The following is a 14,377-nucleotide window of genomic DNA, read 5'->3' on the forward strand; positions in this document are numbered from 1 at the left end:
CCATTGGGCAGAGCACTAATAGCTGCAGTTTAATCCAGTAAGTGCAATGTGATGCATTTTGTAAAGTCAAATGGGGGGGAACATGTATGATAAATAGTGGGGACTGAAGAATGCTGATGAGCAGAGAGACATTGAAGTTCAAATCTACAGTTGCCTGATGATGATAAGACAGGTAGAGTCTGGAAGAAGGCATATGGCATGCTTGCCTTCATGGATTCAAGCCTAGAATATAGAAGCTGGGAGGCTATTTTGCAGTTTTATAAAACATCTGCTTTAAGGATTGTGTGGAGATCTGGTTGCCACACTAAGGTGGATATGGTTGCATTGGAAAATTGATTTATTATAGTCTCATTTCCATGCTATCCATACAGAGCATCTCATTACAATGCATTGAGGTACTACAATGGAAAACAATGGAAGATTTACAGAGAACGTGCAGTACATGTAGCAATAAGATGCAAGGTCATAACAAGATAGATTGTGAGGTCAAGAGTCAACTAGGGGATTGTTCAATAGGCTTATAACAACAAAATAGAAGGAGTAATCTGTACAGTTCAGAGGCATGTTGCCAGATGCTTAAGAGAGGCAAGGCATAGTAGGTTATGGACCCAATGCAGGCAAATGAAATTAGTTTAGACAGTCAGCTGAAGAGTTATTTTTGCAGAGTAAAACATTCTGACTCTATGCAGGAGATGCAACATCTGTTCTTCTATCCCTTCCCATTCTCTAGGGACCCTAACATTCCTTCCAGGTGAAAGATTGATTCATTTGTGTCTTCTCCAATTTAGTATGGTGCTTATTCTGTGATCTCTGCATCAAAGAAATTAAATGCTGCAGATTGTGTAATTATCCTCCGTAACACCTCAGTTAAATCCTTAAAGGTGACCCTGAGTGTCTAGTGGTCTGTCACTTTGATTCCCCATCCTACTCCCACTCTGATGTCTGTGTTTGGGCTCTTGTTTTGTTCTACCACAGCCCCGTGAAAGCTCAAGGCACAGGGCCCCATTTTTCAACTCTTGCGATCCCCTGTCTCTGGAACTTAACACAATTCATCTCTAGGTTATCTCACTTCCGATTAAAGGTCATAAGCTATGCTTTGAAAAGAAAGCTTTTGGAACCACAGAAGCAAGGTTACCAAAATGTGCTTATTTTATATCTCAAATTACTTGTATCCCACCAGAATGATCTCAGTGTGACACAAACATGGGATTACAGAATGCAGTACAAGTCTTCACCACCAGTATTTTTGCATGTGTGTGAGATGCATCTGCATTTAGAACATAGAACAATGCGGTGCAGGCTCTTTGCCCCGCAATGTGCCAACCTTTTAACCTGCTCCAACATCAATGTAATGCTTCTCTGCCACACAGCCCTCCATTTTTCTTTCACCCATGTGACTATCTAAATACCCTGAGTGTATCTGCCTCCACCACCACCTTGGCAGAGAGTTCCATGTACCCATCACACTCTGGGTGTAAATAAATAAATCGACTTCTGGCATCTCTCTTGTATTTCAGTCACCTTAAAATGATGTCCTTTGTATTAACCATATGAAAAAAGCCCTAGCTCGCTCAGCCTTCCCTCATAGGGCAATGCTTTGGCATAAGCCATAATGGTCATATTCCAGGTAGCATCCTTGTAAACTTTCTCTGCACTGTCTGACGCTTCCTCATCCTTATAATGAGGTAACCTGAACTGGGCACATTACTACAAGTGTGGTCTAACCGGAGTTTTATAGAGCTGCAACATTACCTTGAAGCTTTTGAACCTAGTCCTTCAAATAATGAAGGCCAACACACCGTGCATCTTCTTAAACACCCTATCAACTTGCATAGCAACTCTGAGGGATCTATGGCTATGAAACACAAGTTCCCTCCATTCCTCTGCGCTGCTAAGAATTCTGCTATTAACCTGGTTCTCTGCTTTCAATTTCAACTTTCCAAAGGGAATAATTTCTTACTTTTCCAAATTGAATTCCATCTGTCATTTCTCAGCCAAGCTCTGCATCATATCACTGTCCCGTTCTAATCTATCCAAAATTCCACCAATATTCTTTTATTTTTGTGTATAATCACTGTGATTGAGTAATGTGACAAATAGTTTTTCCAGGAATCAGTGGAAAAACGAACTGCTAGAGGAACACAGCACATCAGGCAACTTGGTCATTCTCTCTTCTGCTGTCTCCCGTCAATTGGGAGGTACAAAGGGCTTGAAAGCACATACCACTGGACTCGAGGACAGCTTCGACCTTGTTGTATCAGACTCTTGAACAGACCTCTCGTATGCTGAAGACGAACCCAATCTCCCAATCTACCCTGTCGTGGCCCTTGCACTTTCTCTATAATTGCAACACTCTACTCTGCGCTCTGTTTGCTTCTTTATTATCTCAAAGTTCATGACCTGCTTGGTGCTCAAACAAAAGTTTTCACTGTGTCTTGGTAAATGTGAAAATAATCAACCATTTCCTGTTTTATCTGTGAAGGCAGAAGGATAGTCAGCGTTTTGGGTTAAAAGTTGAAGCACCAGCCACCCTACCTCCACAGATGCTATCTGATCCATTAAGCTTCTTCAGCAAGTTGACAATTGCTCCGGATTACAGTCTCATGTGTCCCTTCCAAGGATGTATAATTGAAAATCAAAGAAACTGCAGCTGTTGGAGAGAGTTTCCTGTTGCTATTCTGAGGCCAGCGTTCGATGAGCAGCATGCGGAGTAGCTAACCAGTTGGCACACACACTCAGCAGGCCAAGCTGCAGAGTACAATCAACGTTTTGGCCCAAGACCCTTCATTGGGACTCTTTTCCATAGACGCTGCCTGGCCTGCTCAGTTCTTCCAGCAGTTTGTGTGTTGCTTGGATTTCCAAAAGCTGCAGATTTTCTCTTGTTTGTGATTGGATAGCTAACCAGCTTATCCATTCTGTGGTTTTTGTTCAAGGCTACTCAAAGGAGAAATGCTGCCCAGAGCTCTTTCTTATAGTGCTGTGGAAACTTTGTATGCACTTTGATAGACAATGGCCTAATTTCATTAGTGAACATGTGGCACTCCTTCAGTTCTAGGCTGGAAGCTCTAGAAGTGATGTGTGAGATTGAAACACCTGAACTTGCCCCTAGCAAAATTACTAGCAGTGAGCACTGGATTCTGGTGTCATCTGTTAACTGACGAGCAATGCTGTTTGTTCCATGCCAGGTGACAACATATTATCAGGGAGGAAAACTGAGCCTCATTTTGGCCTCCAATATGAATTCCTTGGACCTGAGTATTTTTCATCTTTTGTCAACTCATAGAGTCAAAGAGTACTGACACACATTATGCATGGGCCATTAGTCCATGCTGACCTGGCCTCAGAGAATAGTCCTCCATGCCAATCAAGTCCATGTACCTATCGGGACTTCTCTTAAATGTTACAATTGAACCTGCATCTACCATTTCTACTGGCAGCTTGTTCCACGCTCTCACCACTCTCTTAAGTGAAGAAGTTCCCCATCAGATCCACTTAAATACTTCACACGTCATACTAAACCTATGACCTTTAGTTCTAGTCTCATCCAAACTGAGGGAAAAAGCCTGCATGCATTCACTCTGCCTGTATCCTCAAGTCTTCAGAATGTCCAAGGAAGTGTGGAATCTGTAAATCAGAAGAGAGGGTAGAACCATCATTGTAAAGTGTGCTGTGCAATAATATGTTTGATGAAAAGAAGGCCTTCCACTTCCTGTAATACATTTGCTCAAGAACAGTGAAGAGTGAATCCCACTGCAACTTGTTATTTTCATTCAGTTGGACCTGACCATGAGAACATTTGTAATTTCCCCTCCTGATTCTTTTGAAGGCTTGGATTGTTTAAGCAAGTGTTGCAAATAAAACTCAACCTGCTTAGATGATGGGGAAGGGATAACTGGGTGTGACAATGTTACAAGCAGCACCCCACTTCCCCAAGACTCTCCCTTCTCCTCGCCCCCTCTCTGCTGCTAAAAGCTTTCTTTCTTCATTGGCCTTTCTGAGCCTGGTCCCTCTCCCAAACTTCCCGCACATTTGCCACAGAGCTCTCATTCTTTGAGCAGGCATCAGCAGCTGATGTGTCAGTAGCATCGTGTAGAGTGCAGTTTGTAATCAAATATGTGAGAGATGTCTGAGGAGCTCCATGTTTCAGATTATTTACAATCCTAAATTTATTATAAAAGGTGGATTTTTGTCCATTTCCCATTTAATTATTGGAAGCAGTTTGAATTCCGTGATCTGATGAGGTCTGATTGTCTCTTTAGATCTGTTTACCTGAATAAATTGAGATCCCTGTCAACTTTGGTAGAGTGCAAGGTGATCATACTTGTTCTCCGCCTCAGATCATTTCCCTAAAATTGCAGCAGTGTATTTGCATAATTTAAATACTGACATTTATCAGGCCAACACAATTACTAAAATGTGACAGCATCAAATTTAGTCATTAGCAATACTTTGGATAAATTTGATTATAGAGAGATTTGCAGGATAATGGGGCTGTTTTCATTCATTGTGAAACTGTAGGTTGCAAATAATGTTGATTGTTTCAAGCACAAGAGTGTCTGAGTTCCTTTGTGTTGTGTTCCTTTGTGGTGAAAAGGGTGAGAGCATTAAATGGTGGGTTTTGGTATGAGAATATCACGTGATTCTGCAGAACACTTTGGGGGGAAAACAGACTTGTTTTCAGAATAAGTGTATTTATCTGGATGCTATTGCCTTGATTACAATAATGGGTTATTCATGAGTACCTCCGTAGTTTTTGTGATGCACACTCTGTCCTCTGCTATGGAGCTTTGCTAAAGGGAGTGAGAAATGATTTACAGCTCTGGGTCACAGTGAAGGAGGTGTCTTTACACCCACATGCATTTCTATTTGGAATGAAGAGAGATGTTTCTCAAAAAGTGAACTTTAAATCTCAAACAAAATTAGTTCATTCTTGATATATTTTAAATTTGAATTTCAGCATTCTTATAGTATTTCAAAATTCAGTCAAATTACTTAGTAGCCTGTCAAGTTTCATAAATAAGCCTATAGTCTCCTAGCTCTAGGAATTATTTTCTTGATCTTAGAAAGTTCATATGTTTACTGAAACCCTGCTCTCCCCGCTGCAGCTAGCTGCATTTTATACTCTTTGGGCAACACAAAATAACAGAACATTTTGGTCTTGATTTCAACACTGGAAGAGCGTGGGAGGAACCAGCACGAATTCAGAAAATCATTGGTCTGAATAATAAATAATGGTTGTGGTAGATCTAAACTAGAGGCGAGGAAGGAACTGTTTGTCACTTGACTTGCTTTTTCTTCCCCCTATTACTTGTTCCGGATATTTAAAAGGAACAGAGAGCTTTGTATTTATATTGCACCTTCCATGACCCCAGCATGTCCCAAAACAGTTTACTGTCAACTAAATACTTTAAGATGTTAAGTGTTGTAAGATGGGAAAGGTTTGTGCATGGTAACCTCACACAAATGGAAACATGAAAATGATCTGACGTTCTCTGTTTAATAATATTAATCTTTTCTAATACCTTGAGTAAGCTGACAGGGTTTCAATATAATGTCAGCCAAAGGACAGCATCATCATCATCTTCACTGCACTGGAATGCCAACTATCACACAACCAAGAGCCCAGCCCACGACACCAGAACAGAATCCATAATGGAAAAATAACATGTAAAGCTTCCTAGATATGGGAGCAGTGTTCATGGAGACTTATTAAAAAAGAATTGTCTTGGATGTAGAAGGAAAAATACTTCCTGACAGCAGCTTGTTTACTAGAGATGTGAAGGCTCTGTTTGGATATGGAAGTCCAAATGTCTGGCTTTAAAAGGATTAAGCTCAGATACACTACAGATAAGGTGAAAAGCCTTGAATGCACTTGTCTTTTTCGGCTAGATTGCAGGAAGCTCATGAAATATTGATGATTGGGCATCTTATGAGAAGGAATCAGAAGTTTTTAGAGAGAAGATTGGGAAGATAGACCTTGGGTTATTTGATCTTGCCCAGGGTAACATTTTCAAAGTCATTGAGGATCAATTAAACCAGAGATTAGATAGAAACATTAGAAATTAGACATTTCTAAATATGAATTAAAATATCTTTCAAAAATATAATTGGATTGTTTATGCAAATAACTTGCACATAGGAACATTTTATGATGGAAATTTCAAGTTTTCAACATTAAAGACAAGGAAAATTCAAATCTAGCTTTCCCATTCACTCTACAGTACAGCCTTTCTATCCAAGAACCCAGATGCTGAAAATCCAGAGTAACACACACACAATTCTGGAGGAATCCAGCAGCTCAGGCAGCATCTATGGAGAGGAATAAAGAGTTGTCATTTTGGATCACCATCCTTTATTAAGACTGGAAAGGAAAGGGAAAGACAGCAGAATAAGAAGGTGGGGGGAGGGAAAGGATTACAGGCGAGGTGAAAGGTGAAGCTAGATGAGAAGGAAGGTAGGTGGATGGCGGAGGGGGGAGTGAAGTGAAAAGCTAGAAAGTGATCGGTGGAAAAAGTAGTGGGCTGAGGAGGAAGGAATCTTACAGAAGAGGAGTGTGGACCATGGGAGAAAGGGAGGGAGGAGATAGGCAGGTGAGCAAATGAGAAGGGGTAAGAGGGGATCCAGAAAGGAGAGAAGGAGAAGGGAAAGAAATTTTCTGGTTGTTGGAGAGATCTATGTTCCTGCTGTCAAACTAGAGGCTACCCCCAGACGGAATATGAGTGTTGCTCTTCCAACCGGAGAGTGGCCTCATCGTGGCAGTAGAGGCCACTATTATATTATCATAACAGTATACTGTAAGTAATCCTAAATCTTAACATAAGAGCACAGCTAGCCAATGTGCAGAAAGTTCCATTCAGGCAAGGTTTTGTAAAGTTGCTGTTTAATATATGGCCTGTTATACATAATCTCTTGAGCCAAGCACAAAATAAAAGCCTGTAGATGCAATATTCTAAAGCCATCAACAGATTTTAAAAGTTTTTCTCTTCCAAGCTTCGCCTCTGATCAGTAGAGGGAGAAAGCATTAGTTCTGAAACATGCAAAACCTGCACTATGTCTGATTCTACTCCAGCCACCTTTAAACATCTTTGATATTCACTGAATCTATCACACAAGTTCACACACAGAGAATGAGGTTTGCAGCTGAACAAAGCAGTGGCTTTGCTTCCCAGTACTAACTGGAGGAATTTTTTGCTTATCCATTACCAGCTGTCATATGAGCAGCCATAGAGTTTTTGAAACAGTGTGGGTGGGTGTCATCTGCCTGCACTACAAACTGATTTGTTTCTAGTGAATGTCCAGAAGGGCAAGGAGGAGGGTGAGAAATAGAATCATGATCAAGGATAGATCCACGTGTAAGTTTGAAGAATGGGGTATGAAGCTTTTGTAATTCATTCTCTGGATCGGATTTGATATGAATGGAATTGACAAGGATATTACTGCTCTTTTGGACAACAGAGTTTAACAATAAATTTGTTGCTCCCTTACTGGTAGATGAGGAGTTGAATTTCTCAATAGTGAAGAAACTAACTCTTATATTTGAAAAGTTGTGTGACGATGCCTTTATACGATCCATTGATCTCTGTATTTAATATTTGATACAACTCCAGATAAACTGTTTTAAAATCATTGCTTGGGATAAACATGATCTTTTGAAGAATACCAAAAATTATGCGTTTGACTTATTTCTTTTTCCAGTGACTGCGACCTAACGATGCTGAGGCCCCTCTGGCAGCTTTTCACCAAGATGGAAAGTAATGCACATCATGATCAGACGGGAATTTTTATACTTCCTCCTCTACATCGAGCCCTGACTGAGTTATTCTATGTTGCAGAAAAGCGAGCAATGGTAAGGTGGCGTTCTCCCTATCAGTACACATTGGTGTTGCTCTCTTCTGTCGTGACGCTAGCTTATACAGTCTGCCATCTGTTTTGTCCTCCACAGTGGAGCCAATATCCCCAATGAGTTGCACGGAGACAGAGTCTGTGTAAATCTGTAGAAGTTCTGATTGGCTTGCAACAAGCTATGAGCTAGTCAAATCTAAATTAGCATAAGCAAGCTTGTAGATGAGTGCAGTGCATTGATGTATGGATCATTGTGGGGTAGCAGGGTTTGAGTGATCTTGAGAGCATGTACACATCACCAAAAGTGGCAACACAAGTTAATAAGCAAATCAACTCCTTGAGATCATTCCTGGAGGGATAGAATGGAAGTAGAGGTGTTATTTTAAACTTGGTCCGGCTACACCTGGAAGTATCATGCGCAATAAAATAAAAACGCATAAATAAATAAATGTTGCAGGTGCTCAGGACTTCAGCTTGCATGCGTGAGAACAGAAAGGGAGTAATGGTTTCAGATCAGGACACAAAATAGTTTGTGAAACTGTAGGAAGAATGGAGAAAGGAGATGTCTCCCTCAGGGTGACCATGAAGATTAAACAGTCAGTTAGGTTATCTTGTCATTGAGCGAATGGGACCGAATAGAACATAGGCAAGGGAGTGTAGGTATTGTAAAATTTGAAGCAGGAGGATATGACAGCAGATCAGGCTGGGCCCATCCTCGTCCTCTGCTCCCACAGGGTGAAAAGAACAAAAGCAAGTTGGATAACTGACACTGGTGTTGTTTTCAAGCAATACAGAAAATGTACAGGTATTAGGAGAAAGTTTTGTTAAAATAAATCATAATGATGATACCAGAACTAAAAAGGAATGCTTTCCAAAGAGGTTAAATAGTCTGCAGATTTTGTTTTCTCTCTAGAAAAGAGAAAGCTGTTGATAACTTAATTGCCTTTAAATTGATGGAATTAATGGGTTATCATAGGGAAAATAGATTCAATGGGCTAAACAGCTGTCACGGTTTTATAAGGTGATCTCTAATAAAATCATCAGAAAATTCAGGTGAAATGTTTTCTCTTGAGATATGGAGTTAAGGAGAGGTGAGGTAAGACATCTGACAGAGAGGAATGACCAGAGTGAGAAATAGGGGAGGCAATATCAATATCAACATGGATCATTTTGTTGTGATGGTGTTTCTACGCTGCAATCCGTTGTAGATACTTAAACTTCTGTAATGAGAAGTTTCGATGCTAGTTTCCCATTACAAACTCCATGTTATTTTTCTTGAGCATATTTAGAAATTTTCCACAAACTTTGAATTGGCCCAAGGTGTTCCCAAAAGGTCAAAACATTGCTTATTGTTCATACAGTCCTATTCAACTTGTAAAACGATAAAAGTAATAAAACCAGACATAGAGTTGAAGCTCTTTCTCAACTTTCAGTTTATTTAAGAAATATTTAAACCGTTCTCCTGTAAATCTTTACAAAATGTCCTGCGTCATTACTGCAAAAAACACCTGAAGATGTAGATCGTTAACAGAGTTCAGTTGTCATGATCATCTTCTGGTGTCATTCCAATTCAAATGCCCAGAATCCAGACTGAATTAAACATTGCTCTCCTTAATATCTTGAAAATGTAGAAACATAATTGGTATTAGAATTAATTCTTTAAAAAGTCATCAGAATTCTAGTCACAGTGCAAAACTTGCTCTTCTTATCTCTCCTACCATTCTCCCTGGTTTTTCTTCTATTGTTTTTATTGCCTTACTGAATAATTCTGCTTTTTGTACACTGTATAAACCAGTCTAAATTTATTTGGCAAGATTCACATGGAAGACGTAAGTGTAATTAAACTGAAAGTTGTCTTACTGTCAAAATGTTAATGCTACAGACAGTTGCCAGGGGCTTTGCAACGTGTCTGGTATTGAGTCGGAGTTCTATACGTGTACTTGTTACCGATGCAATTGGAATAAATTAAAAATTGGCAATAATTTGATGCACAAATATAGGGTTCACAGGGAAGGTGTTGTTTTGGTGAACTCTTGCTTATATCTGAGGTTTTTATCTATGCCTCAACCCATTCCCCAAAATGTATTTCAACATCAGGGTCCAGCTCTGCTCCTCATGATGTTATGAACCAACTCAAGAGGTTGTGAAATAAAGTTGATTGATTATGCACAGTTATAACCCATTCATAAATTGAAGCTCATTCAATGAATCAGTTCTATATGTTTACAGAACATTTATATCTTTTCAGTAGTGTAATAAAAATTGAAGTATGCAATTCAGAATTGGGTTTAATATACAGTGCTAGAAAGTTTGTGAACCCTGTAGAATTTTCTCTATTTCTGCATAGATGTAACCTAAAATGTGATCAGATCTTCATGCAAGTCCTAAAACTAGATAAAGAGAACCCAATTAAATAAATAACACAAAAACATTATACTTGTTCATTTATTTATTGAGTAAAATGATCTAATATTACATGTATTTGTTGGAAAAAGTATGTGAACCTTTGCTTTCAGTAACTGGTTTGACCCATTTGTATAGCAATAACTTCAACCAAACATTTCCAGTAATAGTTGATCAGTCCTGCACATCGGCTTGGAGGAATTTTAGGTCATTCCTCCTTACAAAACTGCTTCAACTTTGGGATGTTGATGGGCTACCTGGCATGAACTGCTTGCTTCAGGTCCTTCCACAACATTTCTAAAGGATTAAGGTCAGGACTTTGACTTGGCCATTCCAGATGTCTTGATGCAATTTTGAATTCATTGTTCCCTCAATGATTGCAAGCTGTGATGGCAGCAAAGCAGCCCCAAACCATGCTTCACAGTTGGGATGAGGTTTTGGTGTCGGTGTGCAGTGCCCTTACCTCCAAACATGGCAGTGTGCATTTCTGCCAAAAAGTTCAACTTTTATCTCATCTGTCCACAAAACATTGTCCCAGAAGCATTGTAGAATTGCAGTGGTTTCTTCCGTGGTGTCCTTCCACGAACACCATTCTTGTTCAGTGTTTTTGTTATAGTGGACACATGTACAGAGACTTTAGCAAGTTCTAGAGATTTCTGCAGGTCCTCTGCTGTTACCCTTGGGTTCTTTTTCACCTCCTTCAGCATTGCAGATGTGATCTTGGTGTGATCTTTGCAGGATGCCCACTGCTAGGGAGAGTAGCAACAGTACTGAATTTCCTCTGTTTGTAGACAATTTCTTTTACTGTGGACTGGTGAACACTCAGGTCTTTAGAAATGCTTTTGAAGCCTTTTCCAGCTTCGTGCATTTCTACAAATCTTCTTCTAAGGTCCTTTGAAAGTTATTTTGATCGAGGCATGGTGCATATAAAGAGATCTTTCTTGAGAAGAGAAGGCTCTGTTAGTAACCTGACTTTGTGTGTCTTTTTTATAGAGCAGGGCACCTCTGCAACCCACACTTCAAATCTTATCTCATTGATTGGAACATCTGACTCCAAATAGCTTTTGTAGAGGTATTACCTTAGGGTCACATACCTTTTCCAACAAATCCATGTAATATTGGATTATTTTTCTCAATAAATGAACAAGTATAATGTTCTTGTGTTATTTAGTTGGGTTCTCTTTATCTAGTTTTAAGACTTGCGTGATGATCTGATCACATTTTAGGTCATATTTATGCAGAAAAAGAGACAATTCTACAGGGTTCATAAACTTTCTAACACCACTGTAACTGGCGTCTGTGGTGAAATTTGTTTCACAGCAATAGTACAATGCATTAAATTTAAAAAAAACTGTGGTGAGCATTTGGTCCATGATGACAGACGAGAAAAGCTCGTTTATCCCAGCTGCCAGTTTTAATTTGATAAGCCCAAAATCAGACCGAGCACTATGATCCGGGGAGAGAACCACTCAGTAACATACAGATGGGGACGTTGATGGTTACAGTCAGGGTCACCCACAAACACACAAGTGAATAGCTGTACAACCTGAGCTAAAATGCAACAATAAATGAACTTGAACATCCCGCCATAATCCCACAAACGCATTTTAAAATAAATTGCACCGGCCACTAGGAATACTGGGGCAGGTTGTCAAACACTCCCCCTCGGAGCACCACAAAACTGTATACAGTATATTAAAAAATGAATCAAATAAGAATGAAAATGGTGCTGTTTTCTGTGACCACAGGTTACAGCTCTAGTAATCCTAAATTGGTGCCATCTTGAAAAAAAATTAGAGATTATTTCCAGTCAAAATATGGAGTTACAAAAACGCTGACTGAAAAGGGCATTAAAGGTTGTCCTAATATACCAGATCTGCCTTGCGGAGAGCTATTTCAAGAGCTAAGGAACAATTCTGAATGAGGTTGGAGGCACATCGACTCTGGCAGGGTTAGCAGGTCACTATTTCCTTCAAAGTGAAACCCAACATCATGAATGGCAGTGATGCTTTACCAGTCAAGCTCAACACCTTTTATGCTCGCTTTGAAAGGGAGAATAAAGCTACAGCTATGAGGATCCCTGCAGCACCTGGTGACCCTGTGATCTCTGTCTCGGAGGCCAACATCAGGACGGTGAACCCTCTCAAGGCCACAGGCCCTGATGGAGTACTTGGTAAGGCTGTGAAGACCTGTGCCAACCAACTGGTGGGTGTATTCAAGGACATTTTCAAACTCTCTTTGCTACAGTTGGAAGTTTCCACCTGCTTCAAAAGGGCAGCAATTACACCAGGGCCCAAGGAAAGCAGGTTGAGCTGCCTTAACGGCTATCGTCTAGTAGCACTTACGTCAACTGTGATGAAGTTGGTGATGGCTAGAATCAACCCCTGCCTCAGGAAGGACTTGGACCCACTGCAATTCGCCTATCACCACAATAGGTCTACAGAGGAAGCAATCTCGCTGGCTCTCCATGTGGCCCTGACCTATGTCAGGATGCTGTGTATTGTCTATAGCTCAGTATTTAACAGCGTCATTCCTATAATTCTGATCGAAAAGCTCCAGAACCTGAACCTCCTGCGATTGGATCTTCGACTTCCTAACTGGAAGACCACAGTCTATGTGAATTGGAACTAACATCTCCACCTCGCTGACAGTCAACCCTGGCGCACCTCGGGGACATGTGTTTAGCCCACTGTTCTATTCTCTCTACACCCATGACTGTGTGGCTAGGCACAGCTGAAGTACCATCTATAGATTTACTGACGATACAGCCAGTGTTGGCAAAATCTCATATGGTGACAAGGACGTGTATAGGAGTGAGATACACCAGCTACTTGAGGGGTGTTGCAGCAACAACCTGGCACTCAACATCAGTAGGACGGAGAACTGATTGTGGACTTCAGAAAGGGTAAGATGAGGGAACACATACCAGTCCTCATCGATGGATCAGAAATGAAAAGAGTGAGCAATTTCAGGTTCCTGAGTGTTTATTCTCAGGAAGGAAGTATGGAAGCCTCATTAATTCAGGGACAGCTTCTTCCCCTCTGCCACCTGATTTCTGAATGGACATTGAACCCTTGAACAACTATTATTCTATTTCCTTTTTCTTTGCACTACTTATTTAATTAACTATATTACACACACACACACAAACACACACTTACTGTATTTCAGTTTTCTTTTTTCTCTCCATTATCATGTGTTGTGCTGCTGCCACAAAGTTAACGGATTTCATGACACACAGTCTGCTGGTGATATTAATTCTGATTCTGATGTACTTAAATCTGGGACTATAGGAAATAAAGCTGATTAGCTTAGACCCTAGTAAACATAGGAGCTTAATATCATAGCTATTACTAAAAGTGGCTTAAAACTAGGCAGGAATTACAGCTCTTGATTCCAGATTACAGTGATTCAGATGAGATAATTCATTTTTGAAAAATACAGTGGCATATTCTGTAAGGATAATGATATAAGGAAATAGTTGTAGCTATGAAAGGCAGTGTTGTGCTCAAAGGCAATGAATGACACCAGATAGGTTGAAATGAGGAAGGAAAATATAAGCTGGGAGTGTACCTTCATCTCCAAGTAGTCATAGCAGGCAATAAAATTTCATAAACATTTCAGGTAGGTACAATGATAGGGAGTTCAACTCACTTTACATTAACATAGAAACATAGAAAATAGGTGCAGGAGTAGGCCATTCGGCCCTTCGAGCCTGCACCGCCATTTAGTATGATCATGGCTGATCATCCAACTCAGAACCCTGTACCTGCTTTCTCTCCATACCCCCTGATCCCTTTAGCCACAAGGGCCATATCTAACTTCCTCTTAAATATAGCCAATGAACCGGCCTCAACTGTTCCCTGTGGCAGAGAATTCCACAGATTCACCACTCTCTGTGTGAAGAAGTTTTTCCTCATCTCGGTCCTAAAAGGCTTCCCTGTTATCTTTAAACTGTGACCCCTCGTTCTGGACTTCCCCAACATCGGAAACAATGACCCCTCATTCTGGACTTCCCCAACATCAGAAACAAACTTCCCGAACATCGGAAACAGAACTATAACACACCAGCCAGAAGCTGGAGTACGTTACAGGAATACTGTTACTCCACAACAGATTTGAAGATAATTGA

The 14,377-nt window shown here is 40.3% G+C and overlaps 1 protein-coding gene across 5 annotated transcripts in view; it reads left to right on the forward strand.

Moving 5' to 3' along the window:
* Positions 1–14,377, forward strand: part of zzef1 (zinc finger, ZZ-type with EF hand domain 1) — a 264,244-nt gene that overhangs the window by 231,893 nt on the left and 17,974 nt on the right. For all 5 annotated transcript variants that reach the window (XM_073053829.1, XM_073053832.1, XM_073053830.1 and 2 more), the window contains one exon: positions 7,696–7,846. In XM_073053829.1, coding sequence (XP_072909930.1) covers positions 7,696–7,846 — 151 coding nt within the window. The remainder of the gene's footprint in view (positions 1–7,695; positions 7,847–14,377) is intronic.

Source organism: Hemitrygon akajei, chromosome 8 (assembly GCF_048418815.1).
Source record: "Hemitrygon akajei chromosome 8, sHemAka1.3, whole genome shotgun sequence".
Classification (NCBI taxonomy): Eukaryota; Metazoa; Chordata; class Chondrichthyes; order Myliobatiformes; family Dasyatidae; genus Hemitrygon; species Hemitrygon akajei.